A 25,697-nucleotide genomic window follows, 5' to 3' on the forward strand; every position below is an offset into this window, starting at 1 on the left:
CTGACTTTTCCAATGGGAAGTGTATTTCTGTTATGTATATGCACTGCTGCATTTATAAAAGTACTGTTATTGGTATTCGTGTTCAGAATTGGTGTTGAGATTTGCAACATAGGCTCTAAGAAGTTTCTTTGCAGGATTTAGTGTTACTTCACAAAGTACCTGACAGTAAGGGATTTTGTATTGCTATTATGAGGTGCTACCAGAATTTGAATACATCTTTCCTGTGTATTTATATTGCAAGATCCTGTCGTGTGTTGAGAGGTTTGCCACTGTAGTATACTTATGTCTGGTAAATTTTAAGAGATGGGATAATGTAATTATATTTAAAAATATTGTTTTTCTGTTATGTATGGTGGTTTACGCTGATGCAGCTGTTAGGCAGACTACTTAGAAATCCATCATCAAGTGCACTCTAAGGCCTTATTTTGTAGTATCCCAAGAAACACTACTCATACCTATATACATAGTGCCCACCCATATTAACTCTGAGCCCACCCAAAATGTCAAGTCTGGCTACGCCACTGCTCTAAAGTGAGATGGGAATCTGCTAGATGGCGTGCATTTTACTTCTTGTCCCCTGCACTTTGGAATTCCCTACCTCAGCAACTCTGCCTTGAAACATCTTATACCTCTTTCCGTACTGTTTTGAAAACATACGTCTTTCAACAGATTTTTTTCTATAAGTACAGCTGATCCTGCAGCAAGAGGTCAGGAATGATGGATGAGAAGTATATGAAGGGTTACTAATTGAATGAATGTAAGCATTTTCAGTTGTATATGTGCTTTTATTTCTCTTGTGTGAGTAATAATTCTTTCCTGTCATAATCTGGCATTCCTTTCTGTTTTTATTTAATTGTACTTATTGTTTTTAGTGTAAACCGCTTCAATTTGTTTTCAACTAAGCGGTATAGCAAATTTAATAAACAATAACTTATATATAGCAATGTACTAGATTAAGTATCTGGTCACAGTATCCCTGTTAAGAGTTTCCTATCTAAACTTTTAGCACGCAGACTCTGAGATTTAATTTGCTTGATTGGAAACCTCAGTTTTGTGCTGTAAGAATTGGGTTGCACTGCTGTGGTTGGTAAGGTTAATGTATCCATGATGTTAATATGCCATGTCCATTTCTCTTCTCCATTTAGGATCTTGTGGACTGGAAAAAGCCTCTGCTCTGGCAGGTGGGACATCTGAAGGAAAAGTATGACGAATGGGTTCACCAGCCTGTGGATCGGCCCATCCGCTTGTTCCACTCAGACTTCATAGAGTCCTGCTCTAAAACAGCATGGTAAGAGTTGTTTGGGGATGTAATGACCATCCAATGTGTGTGTAGTAGAGGTCTGTAAAGATGTGAATAGGATGTAACTGGTTTACCTTTTTCAGTTAATACTAGGACTAAAAGATGCTTCATGAAATGAACTGATTGTCAGTTTAATATGTTTTATGAAGTGTTTTTGAATCCATGTAAAGTTACTGTGAAATTTGTTACTGGAGGATGTGCTGAAAGCCAGTACTGTATAACAGAGTGTCAGGTTCTCAGGTTCAGAGCCCGCGGGGCCGGGCTCTGGAGCAAACGTGAGCCCTTGGGCTGCTGCCGAGGAGCGACAGCAGCAGGCAAAACCCACCAACCAACACTGGGTAAACACAACGGCAGGGACTGCAGGCACTGCCCAGCGAACCGGAACACATGGACTGGAATCCCCCGGACTGGAGGACACAGGACTGGAACACTGGACTGCAATCCCCCGGACTGGAACACACACCAAACCGGAACACACTGGACTGGTCCCCCGGACTGGAGGACACAGGACTGGAACACGGGACTGGAGCACACTGCACTGGTCCACACAGCTTCACCTGCACTTAGCTACTAAGCCCCCCAGGAGTTGAGCTCATGGGTTCGAGTAGCCGGCAGGACTTACTGGACGACACAGGGACCAGGACTAGAACAAGCTGTAACTGAAGTGCACCTAACTCCTAAAGTGACCAAAAGTGTTCCTAAGCCCAGCACCAACAGAAAAGCTCCTAAGCCCTAAACCAGCAGGAGTGTTCCTAACAGTAAACTGACAAAAGGACTTTTTAAGCCCTATACTAAACAGGAGCTCCTAAGCCCTGCTCAAGAAAGGGACTTCCTAAGCCCTAAACTAACAGAGCAGGGAACTAAACACAAAGCTAACACAGGTGCTACTAAGCACCAAGCTACAAGCAGAGCTCTACACTAATAAGCTAAACACAAAACTACCAAGCTACCTAAGCACTGCTCTAGCAAGCTAGATACAACTAACAAGGTGCTTCCTAAGCACTACTCTGGTAAGCAACCAGAAGAGCTCCTAGCACTAAAAGGGAAGACAGGGGAGCCACAAGGAAAAAGAAGGGAAGCTAACACATAAGCCAAAAGTGATTCTAAATCACCAAACACCAACAGCAAAGACTGCAATGCTCCCAATAGCACAAACACCAGAAGTACTTCTAACAGCAAACTCTGCAGTGTTCCTAACACCACCAAACCCTGAAGTACTTCTATCAGCAACAGAGCTTCCAAAGCCCTACACACAGCAATGCTTCCAAAACCAAGAGGGAAAAGCAGGAAAGCTAAACACACAGTCACCAGTGCACACTGCACTAACACTAACCTGGACCTTAGCAAAGCAAGCAGGGAAACTAGACACAAAGTCAGAAGTGCACACTGCACCACCCTACCTAAAGCAAACACCACGGTTGCAAAGGCCCTGAAGGAAACACCACTTCCTTATCAAGGCCCTCCCTGATGATGTCACACTCCCTAGACCTAGGCAAAAGCACACTGACCCAGAGAGGCCCAACCCACACCAATGCAAAACCGTGAAACACTTGAAGCCAGTACACCCAAAGAGAGTTAGAACAACTCAGACTACCCACACAGGTGCAGTATAGTGAAACAATTAGAGCCCTGCTGCTGGAAGCTGCCAGCACAGAGAGACAGAGCCAGCTCAGAAAGGACAGACAAAGAAACAGAAGCCAGCTAAGAAGCTGACCCCCAGGAAAGAGGTAAGTTTGAGAGGGGTTCAGACCCCAATCATAACACAGAGTCTGGACAGGATCCTGGAGGGACATGTCTATTAAGTTATAAGCCAGCTAAATCTGATAATTGTCCCCTTTTCTAGAGTGTACAACATGGAATGAATCCCCCCCTTGGGATCTGTGGGGTATGACGAGTGCAAAACAGAGCAGAGGCCAAGCAGAACCTCTAGCCATCTAGACTTCATCAAAAATAGATTCTAACTATAACTGTAAATTTATTGATAAATATAAACATTTAAATACCATAAACAGATAAGTACAAGAAAATAAAATTTTTGACTCATTGAAAAGCCAACATGACCATGTGGTACATACATGAATAAATTATGCACAAAACCTAATACAGAAAATACATAATTCTCAGTCATCAAATGCATTCACATGTGTTTCGTAGAAACATAGAATCATGACGGCAAATAAGGGCCAAATGGCCCATCCAGTCTGCCCTTCCTCAGTAACCATTAGCTCCTTCCCTTCCTAAGGGATCCCACGCGCCTGTTGTTGGATAGCCAGCTAAGACAAAACACACAGTGGATCCAAAAAAGTCCTCTCACAATGAGTGTCTTCCTGAACAAGGTCTTTATTAACAATAGCAAACTTGACCCGACACGTGACGTGTTTCGGCCGTGCGGCCTGCGTCAGGGGTCTATAAAATAATATACATAAATGCATAAAGATACAAATATATTTAAGAACATACATAAAAAATACATGAAAACATGAACATGCCATAAACAAATTTATGTGTTAACACATCAGAATGAAAAATTAATCCTAAAAAGAATATGGAAATATAAATATAAATCAATGAGAAAATCAATAAGAAAATAAACTTATCCACGTGGAAGGTATGAGGACGGAAAAATAAAATGCAATGCATAACATTAAATAATATCAAAATAAGGAACATACCTAGAACAATGCCTTGTAGGTCAAGTAAAGAAATAGCACTAAAATTGCTAAAAACGATATCTATAATAAATGTGTAGAGCAATGAAATGAATAAATACATACAGTCCATACAATCATATATATACAAAATAAAACAATAATGATAGAATAATAAGAATGATGGTAGCAGGGAACAGAAGTATGGACAGGGATCCCAAAACGAAAATGGCACATGAGATGATGAACAGTAAAGCATAATAATGGTGAACACATGCATAAAAGATGAAAAATAAAAATTAAAAATAAAAATAGAAATAATTGTTATGAAAATTGATTTTCTCATTGATTTATATTTGCTATTGTTAATAAAGACCTTGTTCAGGAAGACACTCATTGTGAGAGGACTTTTTTGGATCCACTGTGTGTTTTGTCTATCGTTGGTTTCCTTGTGGAGAGCTCACCTTCTGTGGGTGTTTGCTACGGATAGCCAGCTAAACCATCAGCACAACATCTACCAGGATTCTGTTTTTCCATGAATTTCACCTATCCACACCCACCCTGTTAGAATATCAATGATATGCTTGATGTCCCCATGCATACTTCCTACCCACCCCCCTCCTCCCACCTGTCAGACTGTCATAGTAATGCTTGAATGTTTTCACTTATATACACTGTCAGCTAGCACATTTGCTTATTTCCGTTCTGAGGAAGAAGGGAGACCTTCGAAAGCTAATCAAGAAATGTATTAAGTTATGTCCAATACAAAAGGTATCATCTTATTTTCTTTTCCATGTTTTATTTTGTTTGATTTCTATTGATAACCTGTGTAGAACTCTGGAACAGTCCGACTTGTTCTGTTTTACTTGTAGTAAGTGTACTGATGTTCTATTGCCTCATCTAATATTTATAGTGCTGCCTGTTCTTAGGTAAGTTTCATGTTTAAATCATTGGAATTAGTGCTACTGTTTGGTAGATTTGCTACATGTATTTTGAGTTAGAATGTTTTCAGGGTCTGTATTTTACAACTTGCCTGGTAAAGAGATTTATGTTGCTATTACACTGACATGAGAATCATAACTTTGTGTTATTTCTATATGGAGAAAATGTGCTAGTTATGATCTGCGCCTGTTGATTGGGGGGGGGGGGGGGGGAGATGGCTATTTGTGAATGCAGATCATGTTTACATTTAATTCATAAGAATTGCCATACTGTATCAGAGCAAAGGTCTGTGGCACAGTATGTGACACCTGTATGCGGTGTCACATATGCGAGCATCATCAGTCAGGTATATCCGGACTAAAAAAGGTTAAGAGCCACTGCTTTATTGCAAGGGTTCTCAACCTGGTCCTTGGGACACATTCAGCCAGTCAGGTTTTCAGGTTTCCACAGTGAGTATACATGAGAGCTGCATGCACTGCCTTCATTGTATGCAATTATGGCAGATAACTTCTCTTTCGTTTTTATTTCAAAAAGGAATTTTATTAGATGAATTATCTAAGTGGTGCTGATTATATGGCCTTTAAATATGGTCTGATTCAGTAGTCTTGATGTGAATAATTTTTAATGGCTTTTTTTTTATGCTGTTGTTTGTTTGTTTGTTGTTTTTTGTGACCCACTTAGATGTTATGGATAATGCAGGATATACGTCTGATAAAATAAATACACCTGGCTGTATAATATGCCCGAGAACTGGGTTGAGAACCACTGCTTCAGTAGCATCCATCTTCCCTAACCCTGAATGCTTGACGGTGCTTCTTTGCATGATCAGGTGTAACAAATGGGGAATTTAAATTCTGATCCTTGTTAGACCTGAGCCATAGGACTAGCCTGCACTAATATGCTTTTTACCTTATCCTTATTTGGCGAAACACCAAAGGTGTCAGTTTGTACAGTTGGTTTGGTTCAGTTTATAGATTTTGATCTGAGCTGGACAAGGTTTATTTAACATTTGATCTTAATTTGTCTGCTCAGTGTATACTCGCCATATTTAGAGATCAGTCATAGATACTGATGTGTTCTTCCTGTGATGACTAAAGTACCTCTCTCCTCCTATTCCTCTTTAGGTATATAGTTCTAGCTGTTTGGGTCCCAGTTGTGCTTTACTGTAGCTGGTTCTGCTATACATCCCTCGCTCAGGGAAACACCAGACTCTTCACCTCCTTCACAACAGGTATGAATATTGCCTCCTCTTAAGAATTGCAAAAGCCTAAGGTATGAGTCACTGATTTTCGTTTCTCAGGAGTTCAACAGGGTAGGGTCCCCGGGACAACAAGAGTGGAGGAGTGGCCTAGTGGTTAGGGTGGCGGACTTTGGTCCTGGGGAACTGAGGAACTGAGTTTGAGTCCCACTTCAGGCACAGGCAGCTCCTTGTGACTCTGGGCAAGTCACTTAACCCTCCATTGCCCCATGTAAGCCGCATTGAGCCTGCCATGAGTGGGAAAGCGCGGGGTACAAATGTAACAAAAAAAAAAACAGAGGAGGGAATAGGACCTCTGGAATGTCGAACTTCCTAGGACCAAAATATTTTGGTGAATGTGTTCAGGTGTGGATGGTGGGTGTGCCACCTCGCTCAGGTCAACCCAAAGAAACCATTCTATCATTTTATTTCCATACCACATTTCCTTAAAAGTACAAAGCAGCGAATGGCAAAAATTAAGGCTATGCTCTCAAATATTCATAAAACAGAAAATGGCAGATACCATCAAATCTCATAATTTGTAAGAATGTGATGTTCAAATAGAACTAATGTGAGAATATTGTGAATGCAGAGCATGTTTACATTTAATTCATAAGAATTGCCATACTGCTTCTTGCTGGCCTCCCACTTAGTCACCTCTCCTCTCTCCAAACGGTTCAAAACTCTGCTGCCCGTCTCGTCTTCCGCCAGGGTCGCTTTACTCATACTACCCCTCTCCTCAAGACCCTTCACTGGCTCCCTATCCGTTTTCGCATCCTGTTCAAACTTCTTCTACTAACCTATAAATGTACTCACTCTGCTGCTCCCCAGTATCTCTCCACACTCGTCCTTCCCGACACCCCTTCCCGTGCACTCCGCTCCATGGATAAATCCTTCTTATCTGTTCCCTTCTTCACTACTGCCAACTCCAGACTTTGCGCCTTCTGTCTCGCTGCACCCTACGCCTGGAATAAACTTCCTGAGCCCCTACGTCTTGCCCCATCCTTGGCCACCTTTAAATCTAGACTGAAAGCCCACCTCTTTAGCATTGCTTTTGACTCGTAACCACTTGTAACCACTCGCCTCCACCTACCCTCCTCTCCTCCTTCCTGTACACATTAATTAATTCGATTTGCTTACTTTATTTTTTGTCTACTAGATTGTAAGCTCTTTGAGCAGGGACTGTCTGTCTTCTATGTTTGTGCAGCGCTGCGTACGCCTTGTAGCGCTATAGAAATGCTAAATAGTAGTAGTAGAGAATAAAAGCACACCTTAAGACATCAAATTAAAAAAGGGGGTGTCAATTTTCAGCTGATACACCCAATATATTAATTTTTGCAGCAGCACCTGTTGTGCCTGAATGTAACTTGTACTGAAAAGATGTGAGCTAGATGTACCACCTGCAAAATGTCCTTCTGTATATCTGGTAGAATCCAATTCTGTATAGCACTTAAAACATATTGTACATTGTTAAAGCTGTGTCCTTCACACCACTGAAAACTGCACTGCAAAACACACAGCACAAAACATATTTCATCCCTACAACCCTACAGCATTAACTCCTTTCACTGCTGAAGATCTGTTGACGAGGTGTACAGACATAAGCAATGATGATAAAGACATATTTTCTCCCATTACAACCAAAAATTCTTTGTTTTCCATACCTTCTCACAGATGAGCCCCTCTGCCAAAGTAGATGCACCTGTTTCCAGTCCCCGTGGTTCACAGTAAACATACCATTGGGCCCTTTTCCCCACCTGTGACTTCCAACAATTATACACAGCAAAGGTGACTCAAAGAATAGTCAGTTGTTCCACAGATCTATAGATTTATTCATCAACATCCAAGACTGACACAAGCCATGTTTCAGATTTCTCAGGGTATTTGTTTTGTGACCTTCCCCACCCCTCCCCACACACACACACACATTCTCTTGCTGACCCCGGACTAAGTATCTATCTCCTTCTCTGCAGAGTACACCATCCCTGTGCACCATTACTGGTTTCCGCTCCTCTTTCTGTTGGGCATGCTGATCTGGTCCCTGCTGGAGTACACCATCCATCGCTTCATCTTTCACATGAAGCCCCCTGCCAGCAACTATTACCTGATCACGCTGCACTTTATGCTGCACGGCCAGCACCACAAGGTGAGAGACCCTGGAGGGATGAGAGGAGGAGGGGGGTGCATCTCTCGCATGTCTGTCTCTGCACCTTATGCTGCAGAGAAATGTTTGCATTACTTTTGCCAGTCTTCTCACAGCATGGAGTAAATTTAGCATATTTGAGTACATTCATTGGGAGAGATTTAGCATCTCGTTTTATGCTATGGATATGCTCAGGTGTGTCCCATGGCTCAGACATATACCAGTTGATATTCAGTCGGTGGCGATCACTGTTTGTTTGTTTTTTTGTTTTGTTTTTTTTAACGCTAATCATCACCAGCTAGATTAGCCCCAGATATTCAGTACTGGGCACCATCTGGGCACCAGCACTGAATATCGGGGACTAAATTTGGTGGGGATGGCTGCCGGAGCCTATGCAGGTCCCAGCCAAAATTCAGCCTGGGCCAGCATTAGACAGTTTTAGGTGGGCCCTGGCTGAATATTGGCTGAGACCCACATAACAAGTTTTTCAGCTCAGTCTCCTCGATTTCCCCCCCTCCCTGCAGTGTCGGTAGGCCCCCCCCAAGCCTACCTGCATCTCTGGTGGCCCTAGAGGGGAGATGGAGACAGAAGTGATGCCCACTTGCTCCTGCAGTCGCCACCAGTAGGACCACCAGGGATACAAGTTGAACCGGGAGAGGGGCGGTGTATAACTTTAAGAGGCCTTTGGCAGCTGCCCCACTGCGCATGCACAAGAACCTTTCCACCCAACATGTGAGTGCGGGACCATTGGTTGTCTTTTCTGTGGAGCTAGGAGATTGCATTTTGTCTCTCCTCCTCAGCACTTCTTCGCGTTTTTGTGCCTTCCCATACAGGATTTTTTGGCTAGTTTTTGCTATTTTTCCCTCATAAAAGTTTAATTTCTTCCTTTCCTTTTATTTTCTTAGTGTTGAGCATTTTTAAGTTTTCTTTGTTTTTTTTTTGTTTTTTTCTGCTCTGGAGGCCCTCTTAGGCCACAGCACCAAGCTCAATTTGAGGTAAGCCCATTTTGGCCTCACCATTGAACCCTTTGATATACCCCAGAAGACCATGGTGCTTTTTGACATACCCTAGACGACCCCCAGAATAATCGGGTGATATTTTGCATTGATCTAAACAATTGGTGTGTGGGGTGCTTGGGGTCTAAGAAAAACAAGGAGAGTCCAAAATTCCCGTAAAAAACACAAGAAAACAACAAAACAAGCGGAAGGTATCCTTTGTGCTTGGGGTCTGACCATGACTCATCTGTGTTCCTTGCTAACAAATCAGAAAAGAACACAGAAGGCACGTCAGGCCCACCAGAGGGAACTTTTTACATCCTCAAAGTACAGTCCATTGATGTTGGTCATCCCGATGGCTGCCAGAGCTTCATCTGACACTGGGAGTGCACCAGCATCAGGCCCTAGTAGCTGATCCACTGTATACTAAATTTAATCATAATAGGATAGTCCTCTACACCACATCCTAAGTTCCTTCCTAAGGTGGTGTTGGAGTTCCATCTTAAGCAGACAGTCGTTCTGCTAAAATTCTTCCCAAAATTGCATGCCCATCCTGGTGAAAGTGCACATACCTTAGACTACAAGCAAGCAAGCCTTAGCCTTCTATCTGGAGTGGACTAAAGCCCATATAGTCCACCCAGCTTTTTGTTTCTATTAAGTACATAAGCATCACCATGCTGGGACAGACCAAGGAACCATCGAGCCCAGCACCCTGTCACCGACAGCGGCCAAATGAACAAGCAATTTGTCCCGCCATCCTAGAAAATACTGTGTTATTCCCTCGTCCATTCGTTAACATTCTATGGCTTTTTCCTCCAGGAAGTCGTCCAACCCTTCTTTGAAGTCCGCTAAGTTAACCACCTTAACCACCTTTTCTGGCAGCTTAACTACGCGTTGAGTGAAGAAAACTTTTCTCCGATTTGTTTTAAATTTACCACACTGCAGCTTCATCGCATGCCCCCTTGTCCTAGTATTTTTGGAAAGCGTAAACAGACGCTCCACATCGACCCGTTCCATTCCACTCATCTTATAGACCTCTATCATATCTCCCCTCAGCCGCCTTTTCTCCAAGCTGAAGAGCCCCAGCTTCTTCAGCTATCCGATAGGGAAGTCGTCTCATCCCCTGTATTATCTTTGTTGCCCTTCTCTGTACCTTTCCAATTCAACTATGTCTTTTTGAGGTGCGGCGACCAGAATTGGAACACAATACTCGAGGTGCGATCGCACCATGGAGTGATACAACGGCAGAATAATATCCTTATTTTTGTTTTCAATTCCTTTCCTAATAATACCCAACATTCTATTTGCTTTCCTAGCCGCAGCAGCACATTGAGCAGAAAGTTTCAACGTATCAGTGATGACACCTAGATCCCTTTCTTGGTCCATGACTCCCAACACTGAACTTTGCATGACGTAGTTATAATTTGGGTTCCTCTTTCCCACATGCATCACTTTGCACTTGTTCACATTAACGTCATCTGCCTTTTAGACGCCCAGTCTCCCAGTCTCGTAAGGTCCTCTTGTAGTTTGAATAACTGTGTCATCGGCAAATTGATTACCTCACTAGTTACCCCCATCTCTAGGTCATTTATGAATATGTTAAAAAGCAGAGGTCCCAGCACCAATCCCTGAGGGACCCCGCTAACTACCCTTCTCCATTGCGAATATTGACCCCTTAATCCTACTCTCTGTTTCCTATCTTTCAACCAGTTTCTAATCAACAGTAAGACACTACCTCCGATCAGATGTCCCTCTAATTTCCTCTGTAGTCTTTCATGAGGGACCTTATCAAACGCCTTCTGAAAATCTAGATACACAATATCAACCGGCTCACCTTTGTCCACATGTTTGTTTACCCCTTCAAAGAAATGCAGCAGATTGCTGAGGCAAGACTTCCCTTCACTAAATCCATGTTGACTTTGTCCCATTAGTCCATGCTTTTGAATGTGCTCTGTAATTTTGTTCTTGATAATAGTCTCTACCATTTTGCCCGGCATCGACGTCAGACTCACCGGTCTATAATTTCCCGGGTCTCCTCTGGAACCTTTTTAAAATATCAGCGATACATTGGCCACCCTCCAATCTTCTGGTACCACGCTCAATTTTAAGGATAAATTACAAATCAATAACAGAACTAAAAAATGAGCTGGCAGAACAGCTATCAGTACCCTAGGGTGAATACCATCCGGTCCAGGAGATTTGCTACTCTTCAGTTTGCAGAACTGCTCCATTACGTCTTCCAGATTTACAGATATTTCAATAAGTTTTTCCGACTCTTCATCTTCGAATACCCTGTCCGGCACCCAAATCTTCCTGGGTTGAAAACCTCTGCTATGACACATAAATTCTATAATGCTTAACTGCAAGGGGGAGGGTGTATGTGTAGCGGAGCATGGGTGGTGCTGCCACTTATGCACACAACTTAATGCATACTGTAAGTTATGCATGTTTAATGTTGCAGATAAGCATGCCCATTTATACCTTCTATTGACCTGTCGCAAATAGGTGCGCCTATACTTAGGCGTGCTAATGCAGGTTTAAGCAAGCATTGTATAATAGAATCCAGGCACCCAGATGCTATAGAATAAGCACTCCATGCACAGAGCTGGATCCCCTACTAGTGGGTGCCCAGTAATTGAATTGCCCCCTATATGTATATGAGATTAGCAGTATACATATAAGGCCCCCAGATAATTAAGAGATATTATATGCTTAGCATGGCACCAAATGCTATTTGAATATTGATCTCACTGCTTTGGAGGAGGCCTGTGTTCGTTTCCAAGTCCAATCCTGGAGTACACCTTGCCAGTGAGGTTTTCAAGATATCCACAATGACTATATATGAAAGATTTGCATATAATGGAGGCAGTGTATGCAAATCTTTCATGCATAGTCATTGTGGATATCCTGAAAACACTGCTGTAGGGCACAGGCATGTATGTAATGGAGGCAACAAGCATGTGATTTTCACATTGGAAGGGGAAGAGGGAGGAGTAACTTCTGCCACCACAGAATTCCACCAAGGAATCCCCCTGCTGGCTTTGATTAGCAATAAAAACAGGAGGCGCAGAAACCTAGGAAGGGTGTACCCACCAGCAAATAGCACAGTACAGTGATGGAAACATGTTATCTATGAAATATAATGTTGGTGTCTAGGGAAGAAATTTACCAGTGAGAAAGCAGATGGGTCTCTGTGCAGAGAGGAGCAGCACTAGGGCTGGTGTTATATGCTAAAGCCCAGAGCAGAAAAATCAGCGGGCCCTAAAGATCATTGGCCCCAAGGCAATTGCTGTGTTTGCACCCATGAAACACTGGTTCTGAGCAGCAGGTCAGATCATCACACTTCTTCCTTCTCCTGATGCAGAGTGACCCTGCCATTGCTTCTAGGATAAGGGCTAGGAGTCCAAAGGTAAGAGCACCAGGCTGGAGGAAACAAGCTAAACTAACACTTGTTCTCTTTATCAGTCTCCTTTTGACAGCTCCCGTCTGGTCTTCCCTCCTCTACCGGCATCCTTGGTGATAGGATTCTTGTATGGTGTCATTCTCCTCCTCTTTCCAAAGATTGTGGGACAGTCCATTTTTGTTGGTGGCCTTTTTGGCTATGTTGTGTACGACATGATCCACTATTACCTGCACTATGGATCCCCCAAAGAAGGCACCTACCTGTATGAGCTGAAGGCCTACCATGTGAAGCACCACTTTGAACATCAGAAATCAGGTATAAGACTTACTGTGTAGTTAACTACAGAACCCCCTTTTCTACTACTTTCTAGATCCACAGTTTGTTCTGTTAGTAATTACCCATGCGATTGCAATGTATTTGAGGCCATATGTCCTTCCTGAAAATGAATAGACTTTAGAGGAGTTTGTTTCAAAAGCAGAAGACATATGTGCTAATGTAATCTGAAAACAAATTCTGCTAAAAATGGGCCTCAGGAAATAGCCAGGTTCCCCTCCCCGCCACCCCCACAACCTTTCATAGATTTCATGCTAAGCTTAATCATCATGAACTCATGGGCAAATGCATTCCAACTAACCCTCCCTGTCTCAGACAGCCTGAAAATTCTCGGAGTAACAATCGACCGTAACCTATCACTAGAGACCCAAGCGAAATCCACCATAAAGAAATGTTCTCTCAATGTCAGTGGCGTACCTAGGGTAGTTGACACCCGGGCCGGTCATTTTTAACACCCCCCTCCAAATCCAGTACTAGGCATACCGAGATACAAAACACTCAGGACCTATAGAGCAATTCTACCATACCATAAGCAATCATTTCTATGAGTCACACAAGGAAAAAGAAAGCATCTTAAACACTACAGTGAGCACTAGAACATCAATTCACCTATTGTAAAACGAAACCAGACGGAATAGTACAGATCGTCGATCCTGTACAGTCAATGCCAACTGAAAGCCATGTCTTTTTCACAAACACAGATACACCCTAATCCACTATAGAATAAGTAATAATAAGTTTCTATTTAGACAAAAATTAACTGACCCCCCAAGATGCCAGACTCTGCATACAATGCAACACCACAGAACATAAAATGTCCCCTAGTACTTTGCAAATATAAAGACAGCAGATGTAAATTTGAAAAAACTAACAAGTACCAATCACCACTTTACAAATTAACAAATAGAAACAAATATCTCTCTATATAAAAGACAACTGCAATGTTCAAATTGAAGCCTCACTTACCCAATGTTCTAAAAGTGAGGCGGCAGAGATCGATTTTCCTACATGTGTCAGCCCCGCCTATGCGTCAAACGTGATGACGTCGAGGGCGGAGCTATGACACTCACCGAACGTATCCAGCACAGATGCACCACCCAAAAACGCGACCCAGGGTCCTCCCCCTGTCACCCTCCCAGGAGCTCAGGCAGAACTGCAAATTAAAAGGATTCCCTGTGGTAGCCGAAATTTTTACCACGCGTCCGAAGATTGATGAGCCGGGGAGGGGGGGATCACGAGATCTGCTTCACGCACATAATATGGCCCAAGAATAACTAACAATACCAATCAATCACTTACAAATTAACAATAGAATAAACAAATATAGAAAATAAAATACCATTTATTGGACTAGTACATTTAGCTGTCAGAGGCCAAAACCTTCTTTCTCAGGTCAATACAGTATAGTGTATTACAGTGTCCTAACCTGACCTGAGGAAGGGGGCTTTCTTTTACAAGCAGGCAGGGCAGACGCGAAGCATGCCTGCCATGCCGCTTTTCAAATTTTTCTTTAAGGCACAGCAGGATGGAGGCAGGAGACGCGGGCTGCCTGCAGTCTGCAGCACCGGCGGACCACCCCCACCCCCTTGGTACGCCACTGCTCAATGTGGAAACTCAAACGCATAAAACCATTCTTCCCGAGGGAAATATTTCGTAACCTGGTACGGTCCATGGTACTAAGCCACGCAGAATACTGTAATGGAATCCATGCGGGATGCAAGAATCAAATCATAAAGAAACTTCAGACCTCCCAAAACACTGCAGCCAGGCTTATATTTGGAAAAACACGTTTTGACAGCGCGAAACCACTCAGAGAAAAATTGCACTGACTATCAATCAAAGAACGTATCGCTTTCAAAATCTGCACGACTGTTCATAAAATTATTTACGGTGAGGCACCGGGATACATGACAGACTTCATCGACCTGCTAACCAGAAACATCACAAAATCTGCACGATCATACCTAAACCTCCATTACCCAAGCAGCAAAGGACTCAAATACAAATCCACCTATGCACCAGCTTTTCCTACCTAGCGCACAACTATGGAACACATTGCCAAAAGCAGTAAAAATTACGCTCGAACCACCTAAATTTTCAGAAAGCACTAAAGACAGACCTGTTCAGAAGAGCATACCCCACCGACCCAACATAAAAATACCTAGACACTTGCAACACAATGTAACCAAAGACCGTAACAAACATACCTGACTCTTCTTCCCCCTTTTCCTCTCTAAGTGCCCCCCAACTGTACCTACCATACATGTACCTCATTCTACCACAATATCACTTTGTATTCATTCATACCATGTATTTGTTCAGACCGTTATCGGCTAATGCCATTAACGGTTGTATGTAAGCCACATTGAGCCTGCAAAAGGTGGGAAAATGTGGGATACAAATGTAACAAATAATAATAATGCTGACACTAGTTCTTTGGTACTTTGGGCCATTAATTTTACATCCTTGTTTCTTAATTGCTGTTTGTGACTATGGGTAAGTGGAGTGGAGGAGTAGCCTAACGGTTAGTGCTGTGGCCTGGGGAACTGGGTTCAATTCCCAGTGCAGCTCCTTGCAAAGTTGGGCAAGTTGCTTAACCCTCAATTGCCCCAAGTACAAAATAAGCACCTGTATATAATATGTAAACTGTATTGAGTGTAACCACAGAAAGGCAGTAGATCAAGTCCCTTTCCCTTTCTCTTTGAGTTCTTAGAGTGGGTGGTAGGTGGAACAGTGTATCCATATCATTCTGTGTACAGAGGACTTTTGTTACAGGTATGCAACTCTGCTTTCTCAGGACAGCCAGCACAATGCAGCCACACCTCTGACTGCCTAGCTGAGGGGTTGGGTTGGTATCTGTTCATTTGGTTTGGCAACCCAAATCGTGAATCCAGGTGATTGGAAGCCTCAGGCACATATATTATGAAGAAAGCCTAGCTGTTCGCTCTGGATGAAGAATCCAAACCGGAAATGACAGGAAGGTGTAGGATCAAATCCATGTGGCAGATTTGCAAGTGTCCATTAAGAGCATCAAACGTAGGTTAGCCACAGAGGTTGACATGGCCTCAACTGATGAGGCCCAATGTGATCTGAAGGGGCAAAGTTAGCTTATTGGCAAGGCAGAATATTATGCAGCTGGCACAAGAATAAAATAAGTGGGCATCTTCAACAATGCAGCACATAGTTCTCTCGTGATTCTGAACTCCAAAGTACTTTATATGATATTTAATTCCTATGAGTTCAGGGACCATATTAATGAGAGAGGGAAAAAGCCTTCTGGTGCCCAACCTCCACCAATATCGTTATTATGGGATAAATGAGGAAAACCTGGGGTCAACGTTCTGTCAGTTGGTCATACAAAAACTCTTCACTCATTCATAACTTGCTAAAAACTTCAACGTAATGCGGACCACCGAAAATAGTTACTGAAAAGCACTAAACACCTTTGATCAATGTCAACTTATTTATAGAGAAGTGAACAACTCCGTATCTGTAGATGTGGTGCATCTGCTAATCAGAAAGATTCTCTGATAAGCTAGAAGCAGAGTGCTATACAAGTATGCATGCTCCTGCCACTGCTCATGAATCTGTGCTGTATGAATTGTAAGCTGAACATATGAGATAAAATGAACACTCAAAAGCTCATGAAGGAGTGGCTTCAGTTTCATTGCAAACCCAAAATAGCAAAGCTTTAGAGATGGGAGAGCCATTGCTGGATGAGGATGCTGGATTCTTCATCATTTGCAATTGATGAACAGTGACCTTCAGGTTTAGTATGGAGCTTTGAAAATTTTTTCAGCTCACTGTATTCTTGAGCACTTGCATTCCTCCCCAATAGCAAAGGCTTTAAAGTTTTTTTAGCTTTATAGTGAATAAGTTCATGCCCTGAAGTTGGTTGCACATTTTACCTTTAAGTTCTAGTTTCTTGGATGTTACTTAGGTATTGACAGTTTGTCTAATGGTCAATTAGTGTAAGGATACAGTTCATCTAAAGGCCAATTCATCTAAGTAGTAAATGTAAAACACGTAGAAAATATTTCTTCAATGAGTGAGTAAACTCTGGAATTCATTGCCAGAGAATGTGGTAAAAGCAGTTAGCTTAGCAGGGTTCAAAAAAGGTTTGGATAATTTCCCAAAAACTGTCCATAAGCCATTATTAGGATGGACTTGGGAAAATCTACTGCTTATTCCTAGGATAAGCAGCATAAAATCTGTTTTGGCTGTTCTGGGATCTTGCCAGGTACTTGTGACCTGGATTGGTCACTATTGGAAACAGGATACTGGGCTTGATGGACGTTCAGTCTGTCCCAGTATGGCAACATTTATGTTTTTATCTAAAAGTTATTTGTCTAGTGTACATTGGTCTAAAAATTAAATAATCAGATAAAGGATGTGAAGTCATAATTTGTCATGGTGAACAATCTGTGCATTTAGAACACATAAGAGTTTGTGTGCTAATCTTTAATTTCGGAAATCAAAAGAACAGACTTCTTCTTGGCATCAGTAGTTTAGAACAATTGTCCAATAGTCAAACTGTCGTCAGACTAGTTGTCGGGGACACGACAGACAGACCTAGCACTCTACATGAGCTATCTATGTAATCTTTGGATAAGTTCTCACATAGTCTTTGTCACTATATGTAGGGCTGAGCTCCATGACAGTGATGGCTGTAGTTATAAAGCCAGTAACATCTGAGGGGGGTAAAATTGCTGAAAGTATTGTGGTTAGTATTTTTTTTCCGATAAATTGAAACTTGAGTGCACACTTGAACTCTTCTCAACCCCTGCCCAGGCTACCCCCAAACTGCTACAACTCTCTAAACACCCACTACATAAATAGCAGGATTGGAAAGAATTCTCTGAGGTTTGTAGTATGATGGGGCCCCAGGAAACAGCAAGGCAACGATCTGCAAACTCCAAAGTGGAAAAAAAAACGAAGCAGATCAGTAGTAAACGTAAACATACTTTATAATAAAATTGCATATAGAGTATACTTCCCGACACAGGCCATGTTTCACCCAGCAGGGCTGCGTCAGGGGCTATTTAAAAATTAAATAAAACAAAACAAATTAAAAAACAATATATATAGAAGGAATATGTTAAAAGCAATATCAGCTGAAAATAGCAATAACACCACGACAAAAAAAAACATACAAAGCCCTTATAAGTATGCAAAAATATATAAAATATAAATATGAAATACACTAATATAAAATCAAAACAGATAAAATAATATATATATACTTCTCAATAAGTTACCACTAGATAAATTAATGTCGTATCAAATGAATTACATATATATATCTCAATAGACTAGAGCTAAAACCTTTATACATAAATTATCTATATAAATAAAATCCCCCCTCAGACGTTCTGAAGCTCACTCCATCTGTCCTGAACTCCTGTCCTGGTAGGCTAGGCTATTCGGACTACTCACCCTCAGTCTCAGCCACGCCCATCTGGGCCGTAGGCCACGCCCCATCTGCACATAAAAACCACCCTCAAGGTTCTAAAGCACACTCTGAGGCTTCAACAGTTCGTATGTTCAAAGCTCTGTAACCATTTTTAAGCACACTACATCTCTACCCCACCCTGACCTATCAGAGAAGGGAGGAGTGTCACAGCTGCACTGCTCTGACCTATCAAAGGGAACTGAAACAGGAAAAGGGAGGAGCGTCCACAACCGAATGACGGACCTATCAGAGGGAAGTCAAATAGAAGAAGGGAGGAGCGTCAGAGGCCAAGGGGACGGCCGTATCTACGTCTCATAGGTTTCCTTGCTTTCTTTTCAGTGTATTGCAGCTGCAGCCACTTAGGTAAGTCTAGCAAGCTACTACTGAATACAGAAAGCAAAAGATAGCATGTGGGAACTTGCTCCATTTTGTTCTCTGGAATGCAGTGATTATTATACAAATGGTCTTGCTTTCATTATTTTGGTAGGGGCTGCCTTCATGACTGTCCACAGTCCCCCCAGTCCTGATACCTGACAGGGGGGACAGGGAAGGACACTCACTGTCTCACATACGCACTCGCACACACTCATTCTCACATACACACACGCTCTCTCACAGACACACTCACACCCACTCTCTGTCACACACACACACTTGCACATTCTCACTCTCACACAGTCACTCTCATAGACACTCTCTCATACACACTCCGCGCAAAACCTTGCTAGCGCCCATTTCATTTCAGCCAGAAACTGGCCTTTCTTACTAGTATCATATAAAATTCAAAAATAATAACATGCATAATAAAGAACATAAGACATAAATATACTTAGATATTATATCAATTTTTTTGTCATGGTGTTATTGTATTTTCAGCTGATATTGGTTTTAACATATTCCTTCTATATATATTTTTTTTAATTTGTTTGTATTGTTTTATTTAATTTTTATAGCCCCATAGATGCAGTCCTGCTGGGCGAACACGGCCTGTGTCGGGCAGTATACTCTATATGCAATTTTATTTTATTAATAAAGTCTGTTTACTACTGATCTGTTTCATTTTTCATGGTTCGATCAGTGGTACAGCCAGATGGCAAATTTTGGGTGGACTAACGAGTAGACTAGGATGGACACATTACATTTCCTTTTTTTCCCGGCCTTCTCCCACCCTCCTACACCACTTCTTACCTGAGCTATAGCCCACCATAACACTCCTCAAACAACTGCAGCAAGATCTACAAGAATTGGGCATGTGTGAGCGGCGGTTGTCTGATGGGAGTATGACAAGTTGAGGATGTCTACAGCTGGCAGGGCTTGGGAATCCCTGCCAGCAACACCAGTGCTTGGTAACCCTGAACTGAAAGTGAGCAGGCCCACCTGTGGCTAAGCTCCTAGATGGGATAAGTTTAGGAACCTAACTTAGTCGCCTAGATTGGATCCTTTGAAAATTGAATTTAAGGGGCCAATGCACAAAGGCATCCGTTAAATACGGGTGCCTTGCGAAAAGTTACCAAGTCGAAAACAGCGACCAGTGCACCAAAGTGGATGGATACAGATGAGATTCATGGATCCCATTGTGTGACTCAAACTGTCAAAATGCATTTGACAGTGCACAGACCTCTACCCCCAGTCCCCCCTGCATTCCCAAGCAATAAATCCCTGGTTGTCCAGTGGACCCTGCACCCCCCCACACAAAAAAAATCCCTAGTGGGCCCTGACCCCCCCCCCCAGCAAAATTCTATCTGTGGTCTAGGGCCCCCCCCCCCCCCCAGTACCTTTAAAATGATGGAGGCAGGATCAACACCTCCTGCCTCTGGGCCCATCCTGTGCAAAATGATAGCACCCATATAAGGAAGAAAACTCCTTATTATGGGGGCTTAGTCCCTGCCCAGTACATCCCAGGATGCGCTGCCATTTTTCCCCAGGACAGGCCCATAGGCAAGGAGAGAGGAGGTGTTACTCCTGCCTCTATCGTTTGAAGATATTGGGGGGGAGGGGCTTGCTAGGCCACCAGGTAGATTTTTGCTTGGAGAGGGTGCAGGGGAGGGTTGGAGTCCACCGGGCCACCAGAGATTCACTGCTTGGGGGTGCAGGGAGGGGTTGGATCAGCGGGAGGGGGGTGGGGGTCTTGTCCATGAGCGCCTACCCATGAGCAGTCTGCTTACACTATATGGTACAAGCAGGCTGCTCCCCATAACCACAGGTCCCAGACCTGCCATAAAGGTTTGCACATTAAAGGTTAGGCATTCACTGTCTGCATTGCTTGGAATGCTCATTTTAATACTAATGAGCACCCTGCGTACATTTGCATAGGTTTTCAGTAGCTGCTAGGAGGACAGTGAAAGGGATTCAAACCCCCTTTTGCATTACATGCTAAATATTTGCTTTAGATTGGTTACAACCATTCTAAAGCAAGTGTTACCAACATGGTGACCTTTGTGCATCGGGCCCTAACTGTGTATGAAATTTAGGAGCCTAGGGGGGCCTTTTACTAAGGGTTAGCTTGAGTTATCTGCAGCAGGTCCCATTTTATTCCTATGGACCCTGCTGCAGATAACTCATGCTAATCTTTAGTAAAAGACCCCCTATTTTGGGGGCCGAAAAGTAGGTAGCTACACAGGTGCCATTAGGGTAGGGAGTAAAATATGTTAGGCACTTAGTACTGATTTTCAACACTAAGCACCAAACTTGTAACTTTGTACAGTTAATCAAGATATAAAGGAACTGGTCTAAGAACTTGCCTTTAGTTTAGCCATCCATTTATTTATCCCAACTGACTCCGTACCACGCATCTTGTCCCAATCTATATATCTGCATTTGGCCTCTCAACTATATGGTAAAATGTTTTGTAGCTCTCTACAAGGAGTTTGTTATATATAATTAGTTCGTGAGTGTCCCTTTAATTGTGGAAAAAGCTCCACTTAAAATATATTACAAACGATTGAAACCTCAAATCCCCAAACAGGAAAAATACAAAAGTATTTATACTATCTTTGTTGTATCAGGAGTAAGTTAATATCACTGGTTTCTTGAGAAGGACAAAGAGAAAAAAACCCAGAAGCAAAAAAACTCACAATTGGTGAGAAAAAACAAATGAGGTGAAAAACTCTCTTACCTTCTTAAATACTAACTAATAAAGGGGCACTCACCCAAACTAAACCATAACAGACCAATCCCAGCCCAAAACTTGCAATAAAGGCTAACTACGGGAAACCACCCCAATCGGAGGACACGGCAATCTTAACAGTTCATTAAACAGGCACTGACTTAAAGCTTCCTCATGCTGGCTCTAGTCAATCAACAAACTATCCCTTCTAAAGTATGGTACTAAGCTTTAATTAAGCAGACAGGCTCTAGTCCACAATCCTGATGGTATCTGATGCTGCTGTAAATTGCTATAAACAGCTGTGGGCTGCAACAGGCTATGAGTGCCTGTAAGCTGCTGTAAGTGTTTCAGGAAGGGCGCTTCAAAAGATCCATCTTTTATTGTAGCGGTGTTGAACTTCAGATGGATCTTTTGAAGCGCCCTTCCTGAAGCAGCCATAATTTGGCGAAACAAGGCGCTCTTGTTGAAGGGCTGATGTCCTTTTCGCTTGGTGGAAGAATTGAAGGACTGACGTTTTTCTTTTTTGTTTGATAAAATACTTGCAGGGCTCCGGAGCCCCTTAGGAGGAGTGTCGGCTTTCAGCACTTACAGCAGCTTACAGGAACTCATAGCCTGTTGCAGCCCACAGCTGTTTATAGCAATTTACAGCAGCATCAGATACCATCAGGATTTGTGGACTAGAGCCTGTCTGCTTAATTAAAGCTTAGTACCATACTTTAGAAGGGATAGTTTGTTGATTGACAGTAAAAGCCAGCATGAGGAAGCTTTAAGTCAATGCCTGTTTAATGAGCTGTTAAGATTGCCGTGTCCTCCGATTGGGGTGGTTAGCCTTTATTGCATGTTTTGGGCTGGGAGTGGTCTGTTATGGTTTAGTTTGGGTGAGTGACCCTTTATTAGTTAGTATTTAAGAAGGTAAGAGAGTTTTTTCACCTCATTTGCTTTTTCTCACCATTGTGAGTTTTTTTGCTTCTGGGGTTTTTTTCTCTTTGTCCTTCTCAAGAAACCAGGTGATATTAACTTACTCCTGATACAACAAGGATAGTATAAATACTTTTTGTATTTTTCCTGTTGGGGATTTGAGGTTTCAATCGTTTGTAATATATTTTAAGTGGAGCTTTTTCCACAATTAAAGGGACACTCCGAACTAATTATATATAGCAAACTCCTTGTAGAGAGTTAGAGTATTTCAATAGAGTTTGTTTTTCTCCTATTGAGTATTAGAGTGTTTCTTTAGAAAAATGTTTTGTAGAAAAGCATTAGTATCATAGCAATGTTATTTGAATGTTTTAATTGTGTGCTTATTAGATATTCCATCACTGTTATACTTAAATCATTTTATATCTCTGCAGTGGCGTTCCATGGTCAGCTGCCACCTGGGGCGGTCACCACTGCGCACCCCCCCCCCCCCCCCCAGATGCAGTGTTCATCCGTCCCCTCTGAGTGCAGCATGACCCCCCCCCCCCCCCCCCCCCCCCCGGTGCACATTGCAGGAGGGGTGCTGGGAGCAGCCGTGTGGCTGTTGGCTCCGCCAGTTCCCTGCTCCCTCTGCCCCGAGAACCGGTGGAGCCGACAGCCGTGCAGCTGCTCCCAGCACCCTGCCCTCGGTACACCACTGTTGTTTGAATTTCAGTGCTGTTAAATGTGTATATTTTTTATCCTCTTTCATGGTAATCTTACTAGGTTTCAATTTGCTGTTTTCAAGTTTTCCTCTTTCATTGTATTTGTTTATACATGTACATTTACTATTAACAAAATTGTAAGTTTGTTAAACTGTACCTACTGTACAGCGCCGTGGGGGAATCTCTTCATACAGGCAGTTAATAAATCCTAATAAATAAACCTAGGTGTGTTAAATTATGCCTGCAGTTCACTTTCCTAGATTTTGGCACTTTAGAATCCTAAACTTAGGATCATTTTCAGCGCAAAACTTAGATTCCTGAATTTCAGTGGGAATGTCAGGTTCCTAAACTCAGCTAAGTGATCAGCTTGAGCAGTTTTATAATTTTTATTTATTTTTTTTGTTTTGTTTTGAAAATTTGGCCAGTCTACACAAACTGTCATATGTCAGTGCAGTGTCTTATAAAAGTGTATGCTTTCTTAATACCTTATTTTAAACGTTACCTTTTCATCCCTTTTTCTTCCTTCCAGGGTTTGGAATCACCAGCAAACTCTGGGACCACCCATTCCACACACTGATCCCTGAAGAGACAGAGCAAACACATTAATCGGACACCTGCCACCTTATATAGCACCCTTCACAGGAAGATTTCCCAAAAACAACACACTGCTGGTTGCACATGGGTTATTTTTTTTTTTCAGTTCTGAAGCCAAACAGCAAAATCTATTCTGTAGTCTAAGCTTCCTGTTGTGCATTTTTATTCGTTCCTGCTAAGTGCCTGATTGCAGGGGCGAAGCAATGCCTGTGGCTGAGAGCATATTAGAATGAGCCAAAATTGCTAAATCTATTTTTTTGGAAGGAAAAACTCTTGTATATACCGCTTCTGGTAGAATGATCAAGTGTACAGCCTCTGTCCAGAATTTGTATATTTTCTTTTGTGATTTTGGTATAGTTTTAATATATTTGGGAAATTTTTAGCGTTGAGAAAGTAAGGGACAGATTGATCTGGGCTGAGCAAGGAATACTCCAGGTGTGCCCTGCAGCATCTTGCCTTTTCAATCTTTGGTCTTCCAAGAGCGGATGCTGGACATTTTCTGCCAAATTGCATGGTGGATTTGTGGTAATGCATACTGCGGAGTAATTGATGGCTGCCTTACTGCATTTGAATTCACTGGCCAGCACATTAACCATCTGACTTCCAGCCTCTCAACTTTCTTAATTATCCTGGATGAGCCTGGTTTTTTTAATAAACACTAGCTCTCTATCTAAATCTTGAAATGGTGTTTATGTAAGCCTGTAATAATGTATGCTAGAGATGTAAGCTGAGATAGAACAGCCTTAGCTTAGACTAGAGCACTATCTGTACTGAAAAGTGAGGTACTTCCTTCAGCATTCACCTATGGCAGTGGTTCCCAAACCTGATCCTGGAGGCACCCCAGCCAGTCAGGTTTTCCGGATATCCACAATGAATATTCCTCTACTATATCCTGACTATTCATTCAATTTTGCCAAATTCAACTTTGTTGGCTCCATGGCCATTGTCAGTGACAATCCCAGAGGGTTCCACAAAAGACAAAACAATCACCCCATGTTGTGCTGCCAGTCAGAGGATTAGAAAACATCTATTCTGATCCTGATAGTTGAAGAAAACTGCAGTTTGCCAAAGCGAATTATTTTATATAATCCAAATTTTGCTGTTAGAGTGTCTCAGTACTCTGTTCACCATATGCTCAACTCCAATCTCACTTCCTCAAACTGTTAGAGCCGGTGATATTTCAAATAAGACTCAGCAAAATTCCCAAACGAGATCAAACAAAAACAGTTGCAGTTCCTCCATTTATGATATCTTCCACCAATATGTGTAATTATTCTTCCAGTTGAATCACTTAATCATCCTGGTGTCTTCATTCCAGGAAGGGAGCTTTTATAAAAGTTTGTGCTTCTTAGCTATGATTAAACTTTCCCAAATTTGATGTCCTGGTCTTGGTCTCGACATGGGTCCAAGTTTCACCGATAGGAACATCAGGAGACCAAACTGCAAAGAATCAAAATGTCACTATCCTACTTAAAAATATGGTCATAACACCCTTATAAACTGTTCAAAAAACTGTTGTTTAATCATAGTAACATAGTAGATGACAGCAGAAAAAGACCTGCACGGTCCATCCAGTCTGCCCAACAAGATAAACTCATATGTGCTACTTTTTGTGTATACCTTACCTTGATTTGTACCTGCCATTTTCAGGGCACAGATCGTAGACGTTTGCCCAGCAGTAGCCCGCCCCCCCCCCCCCCCCCCCACCCCCATGGCTCTGTCACCCAATCTCGGCTAAGCTTCTGAGGATCCCCTCCTTCTGAACAGGATTCCTTTATGTTTATCCCACGCATGTTTGAATTCCGTTTTCATCTCCACCATACTTAACGGTTGCTACGCAGGGATGTGGAATCCATGTCTTAGCAACATGGAACTCATCTATAAAGACACTCATGTGCAGTATAAATCCTCAGTTCACTTAAAGG

At 42.4% G+C, this 25,697-nt stretch overlaps 1 protein-coding gene across 1 annotated transcript in view; it reads left to right on the plus strand.

Moving 5' to 3' along the window:
• FA2H (fatty acid 2-hydroxylase) overlaps positions 1 to 25,358 on the plus strand; it is a 209,202-nt gene extending 183,844 nt beyond the window's left edge. Inside the window, exons 3-7 of the mRNA XM_030203632.1 lie at positions 1,146 to 1,288; positions 6,015 to 6,121; positions 8,101 to 8,273; positions 12,731 to 12,983; positions 23,708 to 25,358. Of these exons, the coding sequence (XP_030059492.1) occupies positions 1,146 to 1,288; positions 6,015 to 6,121; positions 8,101 to 8,273; positions 12,731 to 12,983; positions 23,708 to 23,784 (753 nt within the window). The 3' untranslated portion in view covers positions 23,785 to 25,358. The remainder of the gene's footprint in view (positions 1 to 1,145; positions 1,289 to 6,014; positions 6,122 to 8,100; positions 8,274 to 12,730; positions 12,984 to 23,707) is intronic.
• Positions 25,359 to 25,697: the final 339 nt, after the last annotated feature.

The sequence above is a fragment of the Microcaecilia unicolor genome, chromosome 5, assembly GCF_901765095.1.
Source record: "Microcaecilia unicolor chromosome 5, aMicUni1.1, whole genome shotgun sequence".
Lineage (NCBI taxonomy): Eukaryota > Metazoa > Chordata > Amphibia > Gymnophiona > Siphonopidae > Microcaecilia > Microcaecilia unicolor.